Source organism: Dipodomys merriami, unplaced genomic scaffold, assembly GCF_024711535.1.
Source record: "Dipodomys merriami isolate MVZ:Mamm:240054 unplaced genomic scaffold, mDipMer1.0.p SCAF_30, whole genome shotgun sequence".
NCBI lineage: Eukaryota > Metazoa > Chordata > Mammalia > Rodentia > Heteromyidae > Dipodomys > Dipodomys merriami.
This window is the reverse complement of record NW_027204493.1, coordinates 5,969,533-5,992,158: the sequence shown is the minus strand read 5'-3', so window position 1 is coordinate 5,992,158 and position 22,626 is coordinate 5,969,533. Positions and strand designations below refer to the sequence as shown.

The 22,626-nt window shown below is 36.7% G+C and overlaps 1 protein-coding gene across 5 annotated transcripts in view; it reads left to right on the top strand.

Moving 5' to 3' along the window:
- Positions 1-22,626, top strand: part of Rictor (RPTOR independent companion of MTOR complex 2) — a 93,805-nt gene that overhangs the window by 5,263 nt on the left and 65,916 nt on the right. Inside the window, exon 3 of one of the 5 annotated variants that reach the window (XM_070041076.1) lies at positions 2,679-2,720. The exons of 3 other annotated variants lie outside the window; for them this stretch is intronic. Coding sequence is in view for 1 of the 2 variants with exons in the window: in XM_070041074.1 (XP_069897175.1) it covers positions 16,561-16,591 (31 nt within the window). In the remaining variant the exon portion in view is untranslated. Of the gene's footprint in view, positions 1-2,678; positions 2,721-16,450; positions 16,592-22,626 lie in introns of those variants that run through there. One more of the 5 variants, XM_070041074.1, reaches the window with a different exon arrangement.

Sequence of the window (22,626 nt, the reverse complement as noted above, 5' to 3'; positions counted from 1 at the left end):
TTCCCTCTCTTCTCTTCATTCCTCTCCCCCTCTCCCCTTAACCTCAACTACCCCTTTCAAGTACTTGTTATGGTAGATTCAAGGAAGAACTCAAATAGTATAAATTCCTTAGACAAAGTCAAAGTTCAACAACCAGGAAACACAATATGCAGATACTTTTAATTTCTATATTGAGAAGGTAGAGGTTGTCTAATGTGAAGCACCTAATTTTCTCTCATACTTACCTTCTCATTCTCAGAGTCAGACAATAAAGCATCTTTGTACCTTTCTGAGAGTAATTTTATGCTCCTGATACAATTTCCTTTTAAGAGTCTGTGTAGAACTAAGATTTTTTTCTTTCATCCCTCCTGTTGGCTAAGTTTTTCACATTCAGCAAGCGTTTGTTGTATCCTTTATGTAGACAAGTTACTATGATAGGCATAGGCTAAGAGTGGGAAATATGAAAGATTAGGTCAGAGATTGCATAACAATTACATTTCTGTAGGCAGAATAATTTATCTTCACTCCACAACTTTATTTCTTAATAACTATAATTTTGTAAAGCACAGCTCACAGTGAAAATATTCTTCAAGGGATGCTAATAATCTCTTATAAAAACTCATTGCCATTTAAGTTCCACATATGCTATTAATACTACTACTATATTAGTAGCTTTGTGCCAAGCACCAAAATACATTGTCATAAACTTCCAACAACTCTTTGAGATACTCATCCTTATATTTTACAGTTGAGAATATAAGCTTTGACATTTTAGATTATGGAAATTTAGGTATAATCCAGTTAGGGGTCACAGGGCAAGTGAGTGACTGGTATGTATCTAATAATCAAGAATCAGCTTAAATTCTTGATGTATAAAACTGTGTACCCAAATTGTACTTTGTAAGCACTTTGTAAGCACTACTAACGCCCTCTGTTGTTCAGTGTGGAGGTCAAGCTCATCCTAGAGTCCTGTCACTAGCTTCCTACAGTTTGCTTTTGAAATGTCTGTTTAATTCACTCTCTTCTCATTGTCACTGTTCATATCCTCATTATCTCATTTGGATGACTAGTAAAGATCTTGCTTCTATTCTCATCTTTTTCACTCCTGGTGCACGATGGCCAGGATCATTTCCCTGCAATTCAGATCTGAACTTGTCATTTCCTTAAGTTGAAAATTAAATACCCTAAAACAGAAAGTCCCCAAACAACTTCCCACTCACATATACCTGTTACAGGCTCATTTTTGCTTACATTCTTTAGCTTGGCCTTTTATGATTTATTGCTATATTGCTATCTTCTGTATACCTTGGTTATTCATAGTATTTCTACTCTGCATGTGCACATTCCCTTCATTACACACTGTGCATCTTCATAAAGGGCATTGAGGATGATTGCTAGTCTAAAGAACTATCTTTCAGTCATGTTCTTTCCATAATTACTTTAGTCAAAGAAGACTGCTCCTTCCTTCCCTCCTCCCCCTTCCCCCCTTCCCTCTCCCCCCCCCCCCTTTCTTTCTTTAGTAGGGGGCTTGAACTCTAGGCCTGGGCGCTGTCCCTGAGCTCTTCAGCTCAAGGCTAGCATTGTAGCACTTGAGCCACAGCGCCACTCCTGGCCTTTTCTGTTTATGTGGTGCTGAGGCATTGAACCCAGGGAGGCAAGCACTCTACCATTGAGCCACCTTCCCAGCCTGACTGCTGTTTCTTAAACTGTGACATGTTGTTTTAAATGTGTTACCTCTGCATTTCCTAGAACTGGATTTCCAGTATTCTTTTTAGAAATGCAGATTCTTTTGTTGTTGTTGTTGTTGGTCGGGGGGGGGGGGGGGGCTTGAACTCTGGGCCTGAGCACTGTTCCTCAGCTCTTCAGCTGAAGGTGCTCTACCACTTGAGCTATGGCGCCACTTCGTTTTTTTCTGGTGGTTTATTGGAGATAAGAGTTTCATGGACTTTCCTGCCCCAGCTGGCTTTGAATCGCTATCCTCAGATCTCAGCCTCCTGAGTAGCTAGGATTACAGGCGTGAGCCACCAGTGCCCGGCAGAAATGCAGATTCTTTAGGTTAAAGTCACATGCCACTCTAGAAATCAATTCTTCCTTATTCCTGTGGGAAGTTTATTATGTCCGCCTCTACAATTTTATTCCCTTTTAAATTGCAGTTAGCACTATCTCATTTTAGAATTTTTGTCCACTGTCTTTCCCCTTCATTAAAACCTTAAGCTTTGTGAGGGCAGAGGACCTCTTTTACTCAGAAGATGATGAGAGTATATCTTACGGATAAGAATAAGTAAGAACGAAGAGGATAACAATAAAATTATGAAGGTTGTAATCTCTGAAGACAGGAGAGAAGAATTTTTTTAGTCAAAGGACTAAGAAGCGGTAGCATTGAAGATGGGGTTTGGAGAACTCAGTTTTAATGTGAGGATGATTTTGGCATGCTATTTATTCTTTCTGGGCTTCAGTTGCCTCACCTCTCAAATGGGTAGTACTTTTATATTTCCATCTGTCCTGTGGTGATATTGAAAGGTTAAGAAGAAAGCATTTATAGCCTTGTTAAATCACTGTGAGAAATATTCCCATAAACAATAATGAATACTGTAGGAGTGGTGATATTTCATAGCACTTTAAATGTAAATTACAGTCAACTCTCAATTTCCTTTTAAGTGATCCATCTGCTGTGACTTGCTGTCTCCTCCCCCTCCCAGGTCTCAGGCTACTGAAAATAGGGCTGTGAAAAGCACTGTGGGGTGAGTGAATGGTTTGCATGCCCGTGTATCTGTACCTTTATCACCCATTTAATTACAGTCCACTCTCAGTTACCTGTACCCAAAAAAGGGTCATACAAGTAAATGAGTTCTAATTGTGGAATCTTAATACTTATTTATATGTAGTTCGAGAAGATTATGTGTTCCTTTCCCCCATCCCCTCCAGCAGATTGATACAACTTTCCTTTTATTTGAATTATTTACTTTTTTTTTTTATTTCTACAAGTTAAAATACTTTTTAGATAATCCACATACAAATAATTGAGAGTTGACTGTTAAACATTTTGGGTTGTCCATTGTTGTGTACTATTGTGCTTTTTTTGTTAGTGTGGGAAGATTAAAGCAATTTATTTCTATATGAGTGTAATCATAAAATTATGTAGTTGCCAAGTAAGTAAAAAAAATTTATGTAAACTAGCTAATTTATATGTCCTAAGTAATAGGGTTGAATGAGAATGGAAACCTAGGTACATTTTTCATATTCCTCTTCCATCTAGACATTGCATGCATTGAGTAGTGTGCCTGGTAACGATGGAATTTCTATAGAATATAATGAAATAGAGAAAATACCAATGCCTTATACTTCTCCTGTTTAAGGATTTAGTCAAATTTAGTAACAAATATTAAAATAGTGGGTTTTTTTAAAAACATGGATAAACCTAGAATTTGCCTCCTTAAGCTACTTTTCATTTTTAACTCATTTGTTGAAGAATTAGGATTTGTAGCAGTTTTCTTAATGTTATGTATATGTCATATATATAATTGGCTCTTATTAGTTATTCGGGGAGGGGAGATTTCATTGTTATACCTCCTCACATGTCTGCACTGTTCCAATCAATTTTCATTCCTTCTCTCATGCTCTCTGGTCTACCAGTTAGCATTTCCTCACAGGTTTCCTTGTTTTTGTTTTCTTAATTTCATAGAGTCTATTTAGACAATATTTAACCTTCTATATGCTCCCTGCCAGCATAATCCCTGCTGCTAGTTCCCACCCAGCCTGAGTCAATCAGTATTTATTGATGAGTATGATATGTTGGTTGGAGTTGTCAGTAAGAGGCATAAGACTTCATTCAGGGAAGTTATATTGTAGTTGAGATGTAGCTGAATCCAAGACAGCACGGTAGTATTTGCCAATTACCTCTATAAAGAAGTCAGAAGTTAGAAGAATTCAGGAAAAAAAGGAATGTAGGTAGAGTGACCTAGAGAAAAAAACCTCCTAGAAATGAAGTGTTGACCACCTACAAGAAAAAAAACAAAGGAGGGGGTAAAAAATGCTCGATAGGAAATATACTTATTGCCTTACTCATGTAACTGTAACCCCTCTTACAGTATCTTTACAATAAAAATTTTTTTAAAAAGACCTTTGAATAAAAGGATTACATTGCACTTAAATAGGCAGAGCTGTAGACCAGGGTTTTTAAAATCACCACTTAATTTTAAGAAATAACATATTCCTGGCATACTGTTCATATTTCAAGATAATGTTGAAAAAATTGAGTTTTTTCCTTTGTAGAAGTCTCTATGACTGATTACATTTCAGATTTGGGCTTTTCTGACCTTTGAAAGCAGATCGAGACTAGACTGTATTGAGAGATTTAAGCCACATTGTGAAATAATTTTGTACTTGTGACTATGAATATATATATGATGGCTTACATTCTAGAGCTAACCGTAAATGATTTTGTTTTGTAGTACACATCTTTTCTCATTAATTCAGTATTATTAATGGAGAGAAGTATTTGTGTTCAAGAGGCTTCGTAAAATTATCATACTTACTTTGAAATATATGCAGTCAAAGTAGAGATTATAAGTGGGATGTTTACTGCTTTTTGTTATTTTCCTCAATAAAATTATTTTCTGACCTCAGAGTTTAACACATACCTAACAGTTAGAACAACTATTTAAAATTAAAGTTTTCCTGAAAAAAGTACAGAATGTTTTGTTGCTTAAATCCAGACACCGTAGCCATACCTTGCCCTCTAATAATTTGAGTAAACAATAATGTCTGGGAACACTATTACTGTATTCTGGCAGCAAAATTAGACTTGACTGTCCACTTGCAGGGATTTTAGTAATCTCATTCTGAATCTAGTGTAATTTCATGTATTTCTCATAATGAATAAAGAGTGAAGAGACACAGATTGGTAAACAAAGATTAACAAGTAATTTAGTTGCTAAGTAGGAACAGCTTGTCACATAAAATATATTTAACTGTTCTAGATGTGTGTACATTGTAATTTTTCAGTAGTTTCCTACTTGAAATTACAAGAAGACTATATAGCTACACTATGTTCTCATGGGGTGCTAGAATATGTATGGATTTGGAGAAGGTGGGTTTAAAATGTTTCATGTTTGTTTTGCCATATTTGGAAGTATTTTATAAATAATTTTACTAGCCTTCTTGCTCCAGGAGGAAGAGTCTTTCAAAAACTACAAGACAATTATCATTATTCAAATCTTTTATTTATAGGTAGGCTATTTACAGGGTTTGTTCCTTTGTCATTGTTTTATGTCTGTTAGTAAAACTTTTTTTATCAGGTTAGCTCAAAATTGAGTAAAAGTAGCTTGTAGCAATTGGTCTTTTTTTTTTTATTGTGTGGTCTTAATTTCTCCTCCTCCTCCTCTTCCACTTCCTCCTCCTCCTCCCCCTCCTTCTCTTTCCCCTTCTCCTTTCCCTCCTCCCCGTTCTCTTTCTCCTTCTTTTTTTTTTGTGTGGGCTTGAACTCTGGGCATGGGTACTGTCCTCTATCTGTGAGCCCTACAGCTCAAGGCTATGGCTCTACCACTTGAGTCACAGCACTACTTCTGGTTTTCTGGTGGTTAATTGGCTGGCTTTGAACTGAGATCCTCAGATCTCAGCCTCCTAAGTAGTATGATTACAGGCATAAGCCACCGGCACCCAGCTGATCTTAATTTATTCTTTTAAAACAACTCCTTATTTTGTTATTCACTAGTAAAACATATTAGGAGTAATCACTAGAATAGAAGAGTTATACATATATAGATTCTTTTTGTTTTCGTCAGCCAGTCACTATTTATGGAGTATTTTTGAACTATTTGTTAATACCAGTTATGTGTCCAGCATTGTTTAGTTGCTAAATGTGTAAGACATAGCCTTTGATTATAGAAATAGCAACAACTATGTTATGTTGTAGAGTCTTACAAGAGTATCACTCAATTAAATGCAGTCTTTCTGCATTAGTTTACTTATGTAACTATGAAGAAAATGAGTGCATGCCTAACTACTCCAAAGGTCATATAGGGAGAGAGAGAGAGAGAGATAAAATTCTTACAACTTTTCTTTTGATGGTAAAACCCATGCATTTAAACTTTATAGCTTTTCCAAAAACATCAAGAACAATAGCAGTGAATTTTACCTCTGATGTAACTCATAAGATCTAAGTTATTAACTTAGAAATGTATGTTAACTATTCAGATCAAATTATTTTTGCAACAGTTATCAATTTACCTTCTTAAACATATAAACTAAAATCAATTCTCTGTAATCTTTTTTCTTTAACACTTTCATCCTTATGAATATCAATTTTTTACTTTTTGTGCTGGTACTGGAGCTTGAACTCAAAGCCTGAGTAGTGCCCGTTAGCTTTTTTGCTCAAGACTGAGCATTACTCTGAGTCACAGCTCTCCTTTGGCTTTTTGGTGGTTAATTAAGGATAAGAATCCCATGGGCTTTCCTGTCCAGGCTGGCTACCAGTCTTGATCCTCAGATATCAGCCTTCTGAGTAGCTAGGATTTTTTAAAAAGGAAATTTGAAGAAGAATGTAAAATAAAACATTAAAAGAATAAATAAAAGAATTTTATTTACAGCCACCTAGTTTTTACTGTATTTCAGAACCATAAATCATGGTCTTACTGTGTTAAATCACATTATTTGAGGAACCTTGTGTCCTTCCTCAATTTCCCCAAATTTCTGGGTTTTTTTATAATGTAATAAAATAGCTGTCAATAAAAAAAGACATATCTGAGAATAGCTAGGATTATACCTGAACCACCAACTGATGAGTGTCAGTTTTTAATGGTTGGATTTTGGAAAGTTTATTACTCTGCAATATACAAGAACTCTTTTGATTCTGTGTGCTGCTTCATTGCTTTTAAATTGTCACTTTACATTGCAATTCTTGTTCATACATTTAGCAGTATTACTTTCAATTGTGGCATACAATTGGGAAGCTATATAATGGGACTTGGTAAATTAATACTATATGTAAAATAAGGACAAATCAATTGTGATTTTGAAGAATTAAGCATTCCCTGTTGTCATAGTACATATGACCTGAAGTGTATAAACCTTTTAATGATTCCTACTTTAAGTTTATAAGAGCAAAGGAGCCTTTTGTTCCCCTCTGGAGATTCAGTAGTCTAGTATACTGAAATAAACTGAAAATAGATTAATAGACAAAGTATGCACATATATAGGTCCACAGATATCACAGAGGAGTTGGGTAACCAGTGAGATTTAGAAGCTTATGTACCCTGTAGAGGAGAAGTAAATGGGAGAAGTAGAGGAAGAGTAAATGACTTTTAGGGGAGATGAATGGTCCTGAAGAACAGAAATTAGCCTGGGATATCTAGATGTGGTGATGTCAGCTTCAGTCTTCCTGCCATTTTTATAGTTTTGACCCCATGTCCTACTGGAAGGAGAATATACAGCAATTATATATGTTCTGAAGGATCAGGCTTTTAAGGTACATAGGGAAGCTTCAAGGAAAGTATTTCCCAGTGTTTGTGCTACCAGATACTGTTAACCTGAAGCAGAAAGAAACATTTTTTGTTGTATTCGAATGCTATGTTTTTGAAGTGTTATGTGTGTGTTAATATGGCTAATAAAGCCGGGCATCGGTGGCTCACGCCTGTAATCCTAATCATGGTTCAAAGTCAGCCCGGGCAGGAAAGTCCCTGAGACTCTTATCGACAATAAAAACCACTAGAAAACCGGAAGTGGCGCTGTGGCAGTGGAGTGCTCACCTTGAGCTGAAGAGCTGAGGGACAGTGCCCAAGCCCAGAGTTCAAGCCCCATGACCGACCAAAAAAAAAAAACAACAACATACATACATACATACATACATACATACATACATACATACATACATACATACATATATATATGGCTAGTAAGAAGTATCATAAATATGAGTAGTAAGGTACAAAATGTAACTCAGGGACAAAATAATTTCTAGTCAAGTGAGACAGCCTAGCTTTAGAGCCCTACAGATTGAATATTGACTTTTCCCCTTACAAGTTTATGACATTGAGCATGTTTCTTTATATCTGCTGGAAATTAAGATTGATTTGAGTAGCAAACAATGTTTGTAAAATATTTCTTGGAGTTTTGGCACATATGCAATAGTAATTAGATATCAGGTATATAGATAATAAAAATAACACATATAAAAGTAAGTGTTTTTTTTTTTTTAGTGAGCTGGAAATGTAATCATAGAAAAATGGGTATTGTTTCCATTTTGGGTGGTAAAAATATGGTTAAATTAAAAGGAAATAAGGATATGAATAAAGGCATGAAATAGTTACTAAAAAAAGCAATAAGGACCTGTAAGTTTAGTATTAATATTAGATTTATTGGATAGGAGTAAGTTCATAGGGATTTGAAAAGTAGGTAGCAAGAAGAGTATATTCTATTTAAAATTAACCTAGAAGCTGGGTGCCTGTGGCTCACACCTGCAATCCTAGCTACTCTGGAGGCTGAGAGAAGGAGGCTGAGAGCTGAGAATCGTGGTTCAAAGCCAGCCCAGCAATAAAGACTGTGAGGCTCCTATCTCCAATAAACTACTCAGAAAAAGCTGGAAGTAGTACTGTGGCTCAAGTGTCACACAGCACTAGCCTTGAGCACAAAGAGGCTCTGGGATAGTGCCCAAGCCCTGAGTTCAAGCTTCAGAACTGGCAAAAAAAAAAAAAAAAAAAAAAAAGATAACAATGGTCCAAACACTGTTTGTCATGATTGACAGTTTCGTGAACTTTGGCAGATTGAATGAATGGCTAGAATTCAGATGAAGAAACTTAATATTTCAGTACCCTACAAAATGCTGCTTTGTGTTTCTTCTAGGCTCCCATTTTCCCCACTGTGAAAACCATTGTCCTGACTTCTAACACTGTAGATTAGTTTAGCTTGTTTTAGACTGTCTATAATGTACCCAAAAGGTGTGTTTACTGGTGTCTGGCTTCACATGCCCCAATGTTTTGCTATATGTAGAACTAAAGTTAGTCCCAGTCTATTTATTTGTTAGGTATATCATGATGTGGCTGGATCTAGACTTTGTCCTTTAAGTAAGTAGTGCATTTATGTTAGGTAAGTAGAGTTGGATATGTCAGTAATTCCAATTTAATTTACATTTGTGTGTGTGTGATGGTACTGTGGTTTAAACTCATGGTCTAGTTACTATCCCTTACCTTTTTTTCTCATGGCTGGCATTCTACCACTGGAACCACAGCTCCTTTTATGTCTTTTTGGTGGTTCATTGGAGATTAAAGAGTCTCAGATATTCCTGTCCTGTCTTTGAACTGTGTTCCTCAGATCTCAGCCTGCTGAGTAGCTAGGATTACAGACATGAGCCACCAGTGCCAGCTGATTTAAACATTTTCACTATTTTTTGTGTTTATCTTTTGTGTCTTCAGCCTAAACTTCTGATTTGATAAATGTTTAGCCATTAACACATTTGATAGTTAAGTTTTATGTTTTTTGAATGACTAAAGAAAAAGATGAAGTTAGATTACCTCAAAAGTTGAAGAAATTAGATTCCAATCCAGTAAGTTTTGTAATATCCTAACGAGATTGGTAGAATAATTACCCTAATAAGGGCCTATATCATACAAAGGAAAAGGAAAAGTGATACGCATTATTTGGTCCTCAGTTCAGTAGTATGTTTGTATGGAGCTAGGGGTGGTATATATCTGTAATTCTATCACTTAAGAGGTTTAGGCAGGAGGACCACAAATTTGAGGCCAGCTTGGGCTACATAGCAAGACACTATTTCAAAAACACACAACTATAACAGCAATAATGAAAGCAGTATAAACAGAAGGAAGACATAAAGATCAAAGTGGAGCTAACTGAGATGAGACTAGAAAAGATCAACAAAACTATGATCTTTTTCTTTTCTGTGTTTGTTTGTGCGAATGCATGTGCACCAGGTCCTAGAACTTGGGGCCTTGGTGCTGTCCCTGAACTTCCAGGCTATTGTTCTATCATAAGTTGAGCAACAGCTCTACTTCAGCTTTTTGGCGGTTAATTAGCACATCAAAAGTCTCAGGCTTTCCTGCCTAGGCTGGCTTCAAACAACTATCCTCAGATCTTGGCCTTGTAAGTAGTTAGGATTGTGGATCCGAACCACTGGTACCCAGCTTTTTAAAAATTAAAAACTTATGTTTTTGAAGATTACTAAAGATTGTGCAAAATGGGCTTTTGAACATTACCAAAGATAGTTGTTTGAATTGCCCTTTGAAGGTGAAGTGAAGTTTGGGGAATGATTGAAATACAAATTGGGCTCAAATCAGGGAACTTATGAATTCATTAATTTATTTATTGGTTGAGATAGAGTCCCAAAGACGTTTTGCCTGGACTAGCCTAGATTAGCTATCCTCTGATCTATCTCAGCTTGCTGAGTGGCAGGCTTGTATGCATGAATCACAGTGCCAGACTACTCTCCATTCTTTTATAAAGTGTTGATCTTTTTCCTTTTCCTTACCTGTTGGGCAGTAAGACAGACTTGTTATTGCTGCTGTTTCATAGCCATTATTATAATACATGGTGTACATATATACTACATGATATATGTGTACATACACATAGATACACAATATATCATGGTATATAGTACATGTGTATATATAGTTTGTCTCCAGACTGAATTTGTGAGTACAACTATTTTATTTTGTTCATCTTTGATCCTTGGTGGTTAGAATACTCTAGCATCCTATATATGCTATATATTTGTTGACTGAGAAAATGACCATTACATTTACATTTTAATTTGAGGATTTCATTGCTTATTCATGTTTTATGTTTTTAGTACTAGGATTTGAATGTAGGGTAGCTCACAGATTACACCACTGCCATTTGGGCAGGGCCAACAATCCTCTTAGTCAATGTTTTAACTACTTAGGCAACTATATCAAACTTAAAGTTACAAATTAACCTTATTAATATACTATTCTAAAAATACTTCTTTATTACCTGCACGGATTAGAGGCATTACTTTTAATTGGGCCAGATCAAGCACCCAGGAGACATCTTAACCTCATTCCTTGTCCTTATTGCACACATCAAATCTACTAGGAGAGGGTATGATTTTTTTTTTATCTCTGAAATGAGTATAAAATTTGCTCTTCACCTTTGTTACCATACCTGTACTCAGGACTTCATTGTCTTAGCTGAATGATTGCATGGGTTATATAACAATTTAAGTTCTATCCTTTATCAATCAGCTCTCTTATTAAACCATCAAAAGTCACTCGTACTCTCCCCAGCAGGATTGAGCTCTTCTTTCTTGTGGATCCCTAATATATGTTCCCTTATAATATGCTGTTAAGTTGTTCGCATATCCTCTGGTACTAGTCACAACTGGCAAATATTTATCAACCTTAACTGTACTGCTGAACAGGCAAATCAGTGGTTAACAAAAAGATTGAGTCCTTTCCCTTGAGACTCCTTCAGGAGTTTGTATTCTAGTAGGGAGAACAAGGGCTGCAAATGTGTGATCATAGAATTTTAGACATCAGTAATATTCTTATTGTTGTAAAATTGACTGATGGGGATTGTCAGAGAAAACTTCCCGGAGGCTGTGGTGTTTTGTTGATACTTACTAGACTAATGAGGAAGCACAGGGAAAGTCATCCAAGTAGAGGGAACAATTAGTGCTCCATGCCTAGAGATGGGAAATAGTGTAGCTCGTACATTAAAAAATGAGACAAAGAATAGAGGGATATGAGAAGGGTGAAGTGGACAAATAATAATTTGGAGAAGATGGTTTAGTTGAGGGAAGTTGTGTTTTCTGACTTCAGACAGTTGCCTTGTGGAGCAGAACTGATAACACATGTCAATAAATCAGAATTAATTACGTGAATGAGTGAATGAAATTAGTCCTTTCATTTTGGTCCTAAGACAAACAAAATTAGCCAGTTTCAATAATTTTAGACTGCAGCATTGTCTTTTAGTAGGAGAAATCAGGATTGGTAGAACTGATAGTTGTATTGTTGCTTTAGATAAGTTACACCTCTATGTATATGTACCTATTACTACCTCTCTACTAATATAGCCATGCATGCACTCTCTCACACACACATAATACTTTGGTGGTACTAGTGTTTGAAATCAGGGTTGAATGATTAGGCAGGTTTACTATCACTTGCACCATACCATCAGCCCTAATGTTCTTATCAGCTATGTATGTATAAGTTTTCTAACATTTGTATTACCAAATAATGCCTAAACTATCATTAATTTTAATGAAATTTTTTTTCCTATGGGTGGAAATACTGCATTCATTGAGAGAGTTAGTGTATGCATACCTTAGGGAAAGTGTTCCGTCTGGTACTCTGAAATTGTCAAGGTTGAGATTACAAGATAAATCAGACTTTGCTAGTAAGGAAGCTCCATGGGCTGGGAAGGTGGCTCAGTGGTAGAGTGCTTGTCTCCCATGCATGAGGCCCTGGGTTTGATTCCTCAACACCACATAAACAGAAAAGGCCAGAAGTGGCGCTGTGGCTCAAGTGGTAGAGTACTAGCCTTCAGCAAAAGAAACTCAGGCCCTGAGTTCAAGCCCCAGGACTGGCAAAAAAAAAAAAAGCTCCACTTAGTTGCATATTATTCAAAGAATACAAATGATCATTAATCTAGACTGACAAGTCAGAAAGCCCAAAAAGGAGTTAACATCATACAATCTATAAAAAATGTTTTGTTCATTTCTAGCTGTTCTTTCATTTATATGTTGAAATTATTCTTGGGAATTTCATGACCTAGGGAAAAGAAAAGACTGGGTAAAGTTAGTGTTCCCTCCCTCCATCCCTGTTGAACTCAGGGCTTCAACTCTCACTAACCTACTCCTCCACCTCTGGTCTGGTACTCTGCCACTTGAGCCACAACTTAATTTTAGCTTCTTGCTAGTCAGTTGGGACTTACCTGACTGGGTTCAAACTATGATCCTCAAAGCCACTGGCATCCTGTGCCTTCATTTCTCCAACTGAAAAAAAAATCTGGATTAAAACTAAATTAAAAATTTCCCCTTCTCTTTTGATAACATTCCTTCTCATTTAGTTGCAACTTCTCATTGTTCAAGCCATTTGTACTGTGACTGCTTTGGAGAGAGTCTTGAGCAGAAAAGTCTACGAGCAGAAAAGCTTATAGGCAGATTTGAGGGAAACAATGTCTTTTATTTCATAACTGGAGTTTATTAGCTTTGGTATCTGTCTGTTTGTCTGTCTTTCTCTCTATGTTCCAGGGAGTGTACTTGATCTCAAGTATTTTTAAAAGAATACATAACAAAAAAAAAAGAATACATAACATAAGCATATCTATGCCTTTTGTTAAGTAAAATCATGTGTAATTTTGGCAGATACATTAGTGCTATAGTAGTAGCAGCAAGTATTGCACGATCACCCTTTCTTCAGAGTCTAGTATTCTGGCAGCACTATAGTTAAACGTGTGTGTGTGTGTGTGTGTGTGTGTGAGACGTGTGTGTGTGTGTGTGTGTGAGAGACGTGTGTGTGTGTGTGTGTGTGTGTGTGTGTTCCACGCACACACTCGTCCTGGAGGCTAGTCCTGGGGCTTGAACTCTAAACCTGTGTGTGTGTGTGTGTGTGTGTGTGTGTGTGTTCCACGCACAAACTCGTCCTGGAGGCTAGACCTGGGGCTTGAACTCTAAGGTAGGGCACTGTCCTTGAGCTGTTTTTGTCAAGACTAATGCTGTACCTACCACTGAGCCACAACAGTTCCACATGCAGCTTTTCTGATAGTTGGCGACAAGTAAGTGTCTTTTGTTCCATGTGAAGCCTGTTTTGTGAAGTCAAGTCTAATCAAATAATCTTAGAAAATTCTTCATATTTGTCTTTTTGAGTATTGTATCCGCTAATATCTGTGGGAATTCCTAATTGTATGTTAGATATTTCATTTGTATTGCTTTTTAAACTCCATGGAGTTCAGACCCTATGAGGGGGCTTCTGTAAACTAATTCAAATATGATCTTCAATTCATTAATTTTTTCCCCTGAATTGTGTTCTGTTTACCTTTCATTAAGTTATTTTAATTGTATTTTTACTACACATTCTCCTTAGGTCTTTTAAGTCTTTTTAAAAACATTTTTCTTTATTTTAAATGCTCTTGTAAATTTTATTTTTTGTTTTCTTTCTTGTAAACTAGAGTTTTGAAAGTTATGGCTTATGAATCTGGTTTGTTAGTGCATTTGTAGATAATGTTTTACCGAGGTATGGCTATACTCATTTAATTTTGGGGGAAGGGGCATCCTGTTTTAGAGCTTGCTGTATTTGTGGAGTTAGATAGTTAAAATAGACATTGAATGGCTTGCAAAGCTTAAAGTGTTTACCATGTGATCTTTTATAGAATATATATCAACTTCCCTGCTTTAGATACATAACAAATTTCAGTTTGTATATGTTAATCTTAATATTTAATTTTAAAGATATTTTTAGTTTATTGTTTCTATGTATAATAGCTTAATTTACTATTTATTTGTGTGTGGTTTGGGTTATGCACTATAATTTGGTAATCTCAGTAGTCAGGTTGTTAGGGGCTAGTTGGTGGTTAAATATTTGGATTGTATGAAAGAGTTCATCTGTATTCCAAACCCACATGCATTGGCTTTGAGTCTTAGGGAAGACTTTTTATTTGTTTCATTTTCTTTACAGTTTTCTCTTCACTGTCTGCCTCTGCTGGATGAGTATTGTAATTCATCCTTTTTCTTAGGATATGTGTTTTGTTTTTTGGTCATGGGGCTTGAACTCAGGCCTGGGTGTTCACTCTGAGCCTCTTTTTGCTCAAGGCCAGCACTCTACCACTTTGAGCCACAATAACACTCCTGGTTTTTTAGTGTTTAATTGGAAATAAGAGTCTCATGGGATTTTCTGCCCTAGCTGACTTTGAACCACTATCCTTAGATCTTATCCTCCTAAGTAGCTATGATTACAGGTGTGAGCCACCAGGTGTGAGCTGGATATGTTTCTTGATTGTATATAGAATGAATTCTTTACATTATACTGACCTAAGCGTTAGTCAACAGTCTTATTCTACTGCAAAAGTAGATATGTGAGCTCTCCAAAGCCAAACTTCAAAAGCTTCCATATTGTGTTGGATGTCCCTGAGGGTACTCTGAAGTTTGCTGATTATTCTAAGAGGATTCACTACAGCAAAAAAATACAAAGCAACATCAGGGAAGAGGAGATTCATGGGGCAAAGGACAAGGCATATGCTCTAGTAAAGTCACACGGAACACACTTCACACTTCCATCAGTGAATTGTGAGAACAGGTAAATTGTTTATCAGGGACTCTTGAGAAATTCAGTACCATTATTTTTACTGAGGACTTGCTAAATAGGCACTCGTTGCATTGCAAGTAACAAAATGCCAAACTCACAGAAGGATAGGAGTGTTCCGTACAAATCAGTAGTGTATATAAAAAAAAATTTAGAGGCCGGGCGCTGGTGGCTCACGCCTGTAATCCTAGCTACTCAGGAGGCTGAGATCTGAGGATCGCGGTTCAAAGCCAGCCCGGGCAGGAGAGACCGTGAGACTCCTATCTCCAATAAACCACCAGAAAACCGGAAGTGGCGCTGTAGCTCAAGTGGTAGAGCGCTCGCCTTGAGCTGAAGAGCTGAGGGACAGCGCCCAGGCCCAGAGTTCAAGCCCCACGGCCGACAAAAAAAAAAAAAAAAAAAAAAAATTTAGGCCCATATGCCACTCTTACTAATTAAAGACTGTTCCCAAGTTTTAAGACCCATAAGTTAGCAAAGGGGCAAACCTTGTTAGCAGGACTTGCTAAAAATAAGCAGACCTGCTAGGTTCACGAACCCAGAATCTTGTTATATAGTGAAGGTCTGGAAGGATACACAAACCTATATTTCCAACATGACCCCAGGTAGTGTCCATGTTGATTACCCAAGGATTCTCCAATGGTCTTGGATGTACTTCTGAGTGGTAGTAATCTTTTTTTCCATTAGTTTTTTTTTTTAATCACAGCCAGAACTTTGTTACAGTTCTTTGTGTTGGCAAGCAGTAGTTATTTGGGGAGTGATACAGTTTATTTGTTGTTCAAGTTTCTCCAGCTTAAAAGATCTAAATTTATACTTCAATATTATACCACATTTTTTGCTTTTGAAAGAATGTTTTGAGAAAGCAATAGTTACATGATTTTGTTATGAAAAAGTGCAAGATCTGCAGTTGGTAATAGGAATTGTATAAATCCACAATTTCTTTACAACTTTGGAAGCCCAAAAACCCTGAAAATGAATTGCTTTTTCTGTAAATAACTTGACCCAGTAAATCCTGATCTGGCCTAATTTGCAAGCAAAGACTGACTTTAATTTGTATTCTTTGGTGTGTTTGGTGGTTTTACCTGTGAATGAATTTGTGAATTGGCAGTGCTGTTCCTACTTCAGTTTCTGAAAGTTTAATCTATATGTTATAATTGGAAATAAAATAACTGAATTCCGAAACCCTACTTTTGTCACAGTTGTTAAGGTAGAAGAATGACCTGTGTGGCATTGTTTCATGGAGTAAAAGGAAGGAAAATATGTCAGCAAGTTTGGGAAAGATTAAATAGCTAAAGTCTGACTACTTAAGATGAGAAATAAGGAAGAGAAAGATTTCAAAGGTAACTTTTAAGGAGTTTCCCCTTAAGGTGGAAAAAGTCTTAAAGGGATACATTAATACTAAGAGTTTACATTTGCCTCTATTTACCCCTTTGTCACTTGAACACCAGTGTCAAGAAGTTCTGTTAGTAATGAACTATATAATAGTAATTGCTTCTGAACAGTTATGGATATAGAATACAAATGGATGCAGGTGCTGGAGGCTCACGCCTGAGGATCATGGTTCAAAGCTAGCCTGGGCAGGAAAGTCCATGAGACTCTTTCTCCAATTAATCACAGAAAAATCTGGAGATGGTGTTGTGGCTCAAGTGGTAGAGCATTAGTATTGAGCAAAAGAAACTTAGGGACAATGCCCAGACCCAGAGTTCAAACCCCAGGACCAGCAAAAATAAATAAATAAATAAATAATATACACACAAACACACAGTTGTGCCTGTTTTCAAATTATAGTCACATGGAATAATACTGTATATGCATTTTGTCTAGTTTCATTGACTTTTTTTATGTTGTTTTCCCAGTTGTTCCTTGTTGACTACTATTTTACCTAGATACTATAATATGTTTATCCATACTTCTGTTCATGGGCATTTGGGTTGTTTACAATTTGTGACTATTCAGCATAAAGCTGCTTGCTATAAACACTTTTTTTTTATTGGTTGAACTAGGTTTGAACTCAGAACCTCACTCTTTCTAGGCAGGCTCTCTACTTCTGAGCCATGTCTCCAGTCTGGTTTCCTACCCAGGCGTGTTCCTAGATTCTTGTTTTACACATTCCCATATAGCTGGCATGGCAGACATGCACCATCCTTCATGCCCCGTGTCTTCTGTTGAGATGGAATCTCATCAAGTTTTCTGTCAGTACTGGCCTGGAGCCATAGTCCTCCTGATACAAGTTTTCCAAGTAGCTAGGATTACAGGCATGAGGCACTGGTGCCTACCTTAATTTTTTTGTCTTTCTTTTTCCTCTCCCTCCCTCCTTCCCTCCCTCCCTCCCTCCATCCCTCCCTCCCTCCCTCCCTCTCTTTCTGTTCTCTCTTTCTTTTCTCTTTCTTTCTTTCTTTCTTTCTTTCTTTCTTTCTTTCTTTCTTTCTTTCTTTCTTTCTTTCTTTCTTTCTTTCTTTCTTTCTTTCTTTCTTTCTTTCTTTCTTTCTTTCTTTCTTTCTTTCTTTCTTTCTTTCTTTCTTTCTTTCTTTCCCAGTAGTGGGGACACTGTTGTTCACCTTGGTTATTTCCTTGGTTGGTACAATACTACTTCAGCTATGCCTCCAGTCTTGTTTTTTGCTAATTATTTTGGAGATGGAGTCTCACAGACTTTTCTGTCTGGACTGATTTTGAATAGCTGTCTTCTGGATCTCAGCCTTCTGATTAGGAATATGGGCATGAGCTACTGATACCTGCTAAAATATTTGTATACTTGCAGGCTGATACTTTTCTAATTTACAGTGAAATTATTTAGATAATTGTATGTTGCTAACAGCTCTTTAAAGTGATTGCAAACACTTCCAACAGTGTATGAGTCCCATTTGTTTCATAGTTTCTTCTACATTTCATTAGCAGTTTATTTGATTTCAATCAATCTTAGAGGGTAGGTAATTAGATCTTGAAGATAGAACCCCCATGAATGGGCTGAATGGGCATACCAAAAGTTCTCTGAGTCCTTCTTTCCATTATGAGAAGTGGACTAGTTGAACAGCTCATAGACTTATTAGACTTGAATATCCAAAAATATAAAAATAAATTTGTTTATGTTGAGTAATGTTAGATGTGTAATCCCAGCACTAAGGTGGCAAAGGCAGGAGGATCAGGAATTCAAGGTCAGCCTGCACTACATAGTGAGGCCTGGTCTCAAAAACTAAAAACCAAAAAGCAAAACAATTTCTATTTATAAGACCCCTGCTCTGTGGTACTTAAAAATAGCAGGGGCAGGAGGGTCCAGACTAATACACAGGACTATATTCATTGATTTATGCATATTTCGTGATACAACAGTAGTGGTTACAATAGGCCCTTCTGGCCTACAGAGTCTAAAATTCTTTGGTACTTCTCTAAACTCCTTACAGAGAAAGTTTGAGGAGTCCTGATTTAAGTAAAGAAGAAACCAAGAATTTCTCATTTCATTATTCAGGGCAACTTTAACCTAGTATTTCAAGTTAAAGTTGTCCAATTGCAACATTGTAGTAGCACATGAGTGTTAGTGTTTTGGAGTCTAAAATGTCCATAATGCAGTTTTAAATTGAACTGGCAATTAAGATAGTGTCTTCCATCAACTGTGTTATAAAGAAACTTTGAAGTCCTTGCATAATTTTAGGTCTTAGAAATTAATTATATGCCAGGCACTGATGGCTCACGCCTATAATGCTAGCTACTCAGGAGGCTGAGGTCTGAGGATTGTGGTTCAGAGCCAGCCTGGTCAGGAACATCCATGAGACTCTTGCCTCCAATAAACCACTCAGAAAACCGGAAGTGGCACTGTGGCTCAAGTGGTAGAGCACTCACCTTGAGCTGAAGAGCTGAAGGACAGCACCCAGGTGAAATTCAAGCCCCACCACCGACTGACCCCCCCCCCAAAAAAAAAGACAAGAAATTAATTATATTATGGGGAGGGAGGTGTGGAGGGAAGGAAGTAGAAAGTCTGGTTCATTTCCATTTAAAAACTTGTCAGTTTTAAAATTAGCACGTGAATTCTTTTGTAATTGATTGTCTGCTTTCTACTTGTATATGAAGTACATTTTAAGAGGGAAGTATCTTGCTCATTGACTACTTTTAGAATGAAAGAACTCACAAAATTTTGTCTTTGTAGTATTTGTGTGCTTTTCATAAAATGTTCCTAGAACAGTAATTAAAATTATGCAAGCCTTTGTGAGGAATATATATATCTATTTAGATCTACAGATAAAGATGTGTGTATGTATTCTGCCAATTAGAAGTAACCATATTGTCATTTTAGTAAAGTTCTTAATGTGGTGCCTGGCATTCTAAGGGTAAATCAATCTGAAATGTTTGGGTTATACATTTCATCTAGGTGAATTGTATGTACATGGTGTTAGTGATCCCCTTACCTTTGACTTTAAAAACTGCCATAGTTCCTAAGTTACTTTAGAACTAACTACATTTGAGTTGACAAAAAATACACTTTTTTAAAGTTCAAATATGGTTAATCACTTAACACCATTGGCTTACTTGTAATTTTTCTTCATCAGTTTCTTTAACTACAATGTGTAATAACAAGAAAAGTGGGAGAAAATGAGATAACGGTAACACTGTTCAAATAGAAGTGTACTCATTGCCTGACATATCATGCAACCTCTCTATATGTCACCTTTACAATAAAACTTTAAAAATTTAAAAAATGATTACAAATACAGTGTCCTACTCAGGATCCTTTGGAATCCTTTTTTTTTTTTTTTTTTTTTTTAAACCAGTCTTGGACATTCTCCTTGAGCTTTTTTGCTTAAGGTTAGCACTCTACCACTTGAGACACAGCTCAACTTCCAGAATTTTGGTGATTAATCGGAAATTAGAGTCTCAACTGATTTTCCTGCCTGGCTTTGAACCATGAACTTCAGATCTCAGCCTCTTGAGTAAGTTAGACTACAGTACAGGTTTGAGCCACAGGTGCCTAGTTTATAATTTTTTTTAATGGAATCTGATTTCATTCAATTATAGGCTTTCATTTACTTTTAAGATAACATTATGTCATAAACATTCTAACTCAGTTAAAATAGAGTTGAATTTTGTTTGCATTAAAATATGTATTATCTAAATACATGGAGATGCTCTGAAAGTCAGTGGAATAATCTCAAGCAGCTGTCAACTTCACAGTGATTGGAAATAGCTGGGATAAGTAGTGTGCTTGGTGATGGTTTGCTGCCAGATTGTTTCTCATGACTGACACCAAGTATAACAGAATTGAGTAACCAGATTGAAATCTAAATGTAAAATAGAACAGTGCAATTTCATTTGGTCAGGAAATACTAATTCAAAGCAACTGGTTCCTTGGGTTATAAGAATCTTGGAGGGAGGGGCTGGGAAGGTGGCTCAGTAGTAGAGTGCTTGCCTTGCATGCCTGAGGCCCTGGGTTCGATTCCTCAGCACCACATAAGCAAAAAGAAAAAAGCCGGAAGTGGCGCTGTGGCTCAAGTGGTAGAGCACTAGCCTTGAGCTGAAGAGCTGAGGGACAGTGCCCAGACCCAGAGTTCAGGCCCCACGACTGGACTCAAAAAAAAAAAAGAATCTTGGAGGGAATAATAATTTCTCTTAAACTAAAATATCAGCAACATGGTAATATAATATTTAGGCTAGTGCGTCTGTTTTTATTTAAAAACAAATTTAAGTAAGATGCTGAATATATTAATAAAAGAGCTTGAAGCCTCCAGAAGAAAATGATGCTATATTTTAGGGGTCTGCAAGCTATTGCCTGGCAGAGCCCCTAACTAGTAGTAGTCTGATTTTGTAAAGCAAATAAAGAATGATTTTAAGTTTTGTTTTCTTCTCTCTCTCTCTCTCTCTCTCTCTCTTTCTTTCTTTCTTCCTCTTTCCTTCCCTCCCTCCCTCCTTCCCTCCCACCCTCTCCCCCCTCTTTCTTTCTTTTTGAATTTCAGTGCCTGAATGCTGTCCCTCAGATCTTTTTGCTTAATGCTCACACTTTACCACTTGAAGCCAGCCGCTCCATTTACAGCTTCTTGTGGTTAGCTGGAGATAAGAGATTCTTGGACTTTTCCTGCCTAGGCTGGCTTTGAACTGTGATCTTAGATCTAAACCTCCTGAATAGCTATAATTATAGACGTTGGCCACCAGCGTTTTTGTTTGTTTGTTTGTTTTTAACAGTTTTAAAGTTTTTTATTCTCTCAATATTTTGAAAAGGTTACTCCATTGTCTTATCTTGTGTTTGATGATAAACCTACCATCTTTTTTTTTTTCAAATAAAAAAAGAAAAAAGCTTTCCTCTAGAAACTTGTCATTAAAAATTTTTTGGCTGCCTTTAAATTTTTCTCTGAGTGGTTTTGAGCAGTTTAATTTTGATGTGTCTTGGCATAGTTTTCATGTTTTTTATGCTTGGAATAGATTGAACTTCTTGGATTTGTTGGCTATTTTTTAATCAATTTTGCAAGGTTTTTATATATTATCTCTTAAAGATCTCTTAAACCATTTCATTTCTCTTCACCCTGCTACCTTTGCTTTGGGGATTCCACTTAAACTTATGTGAAACTGTTTGAAATTCTACAGTGTACTGATGCTCTTATTTTTTATTTGAGTTGTATTTTGAACAGTTTTAATTGCCTTTTTCACAAATTCACTATTTTTACATTTTGTAAGACTATTATAATGTTATTACTACGCAAAATACTTTTTTTGGGGGGTCCGGTTGTGGGGCCTGAATTCTGGGCCTGGGCGCTGTCCCTCAGCTCTTCAGCTCAAGGCTAGCGCTCTACCACTTGAGCCACAGCACCACTTCCGGCTTTTTTCTTTTTGCTTATGTGGTGCTGAGGAATCGAACCAGGGCCTCATGCATGCAAGGCAAGTGCTCTACCACTGAGCCACCTTCCTAGCCCGCAAAATACTTTTTATTTGGGGCATTTATAATCATGTGCAGAAATTCAGTTTGAATACTCCTTATCAGAGTATTTGAACATATGAACCACAGTTAGCACACTTACATTTTTCTTCTCTAGTAATCTCAACGACCATGTTTTTCCTTGGTTGGTGATTTTTGACTAGAGTTTAATTGTGAAACTTGCGTTGGTAAGCACTTCATATATTTTTTTCTATTCTTAAACATTCTCTTAAGCTTCGATCTGAAATAATTGTTTAGTTATATGGAAACAGTTTGATTCTTTCAAGTCTTGTCTTTTAAGATTCGTTAGTTGGGGGCTGGAGGCAAAGCTCAAGCAGTAGCGTACTTGCCTAGCAAGTGGGAGGCCCTGAGTTCAAACCCCAACATCATTAAAAAAAAAAAGAAGATTGTAAGATGGATCACAGAAATGTCTAGTTTATATCTAATTGTTTCCTCCTCCTTGGTCAAGGTTTGTGAATACTC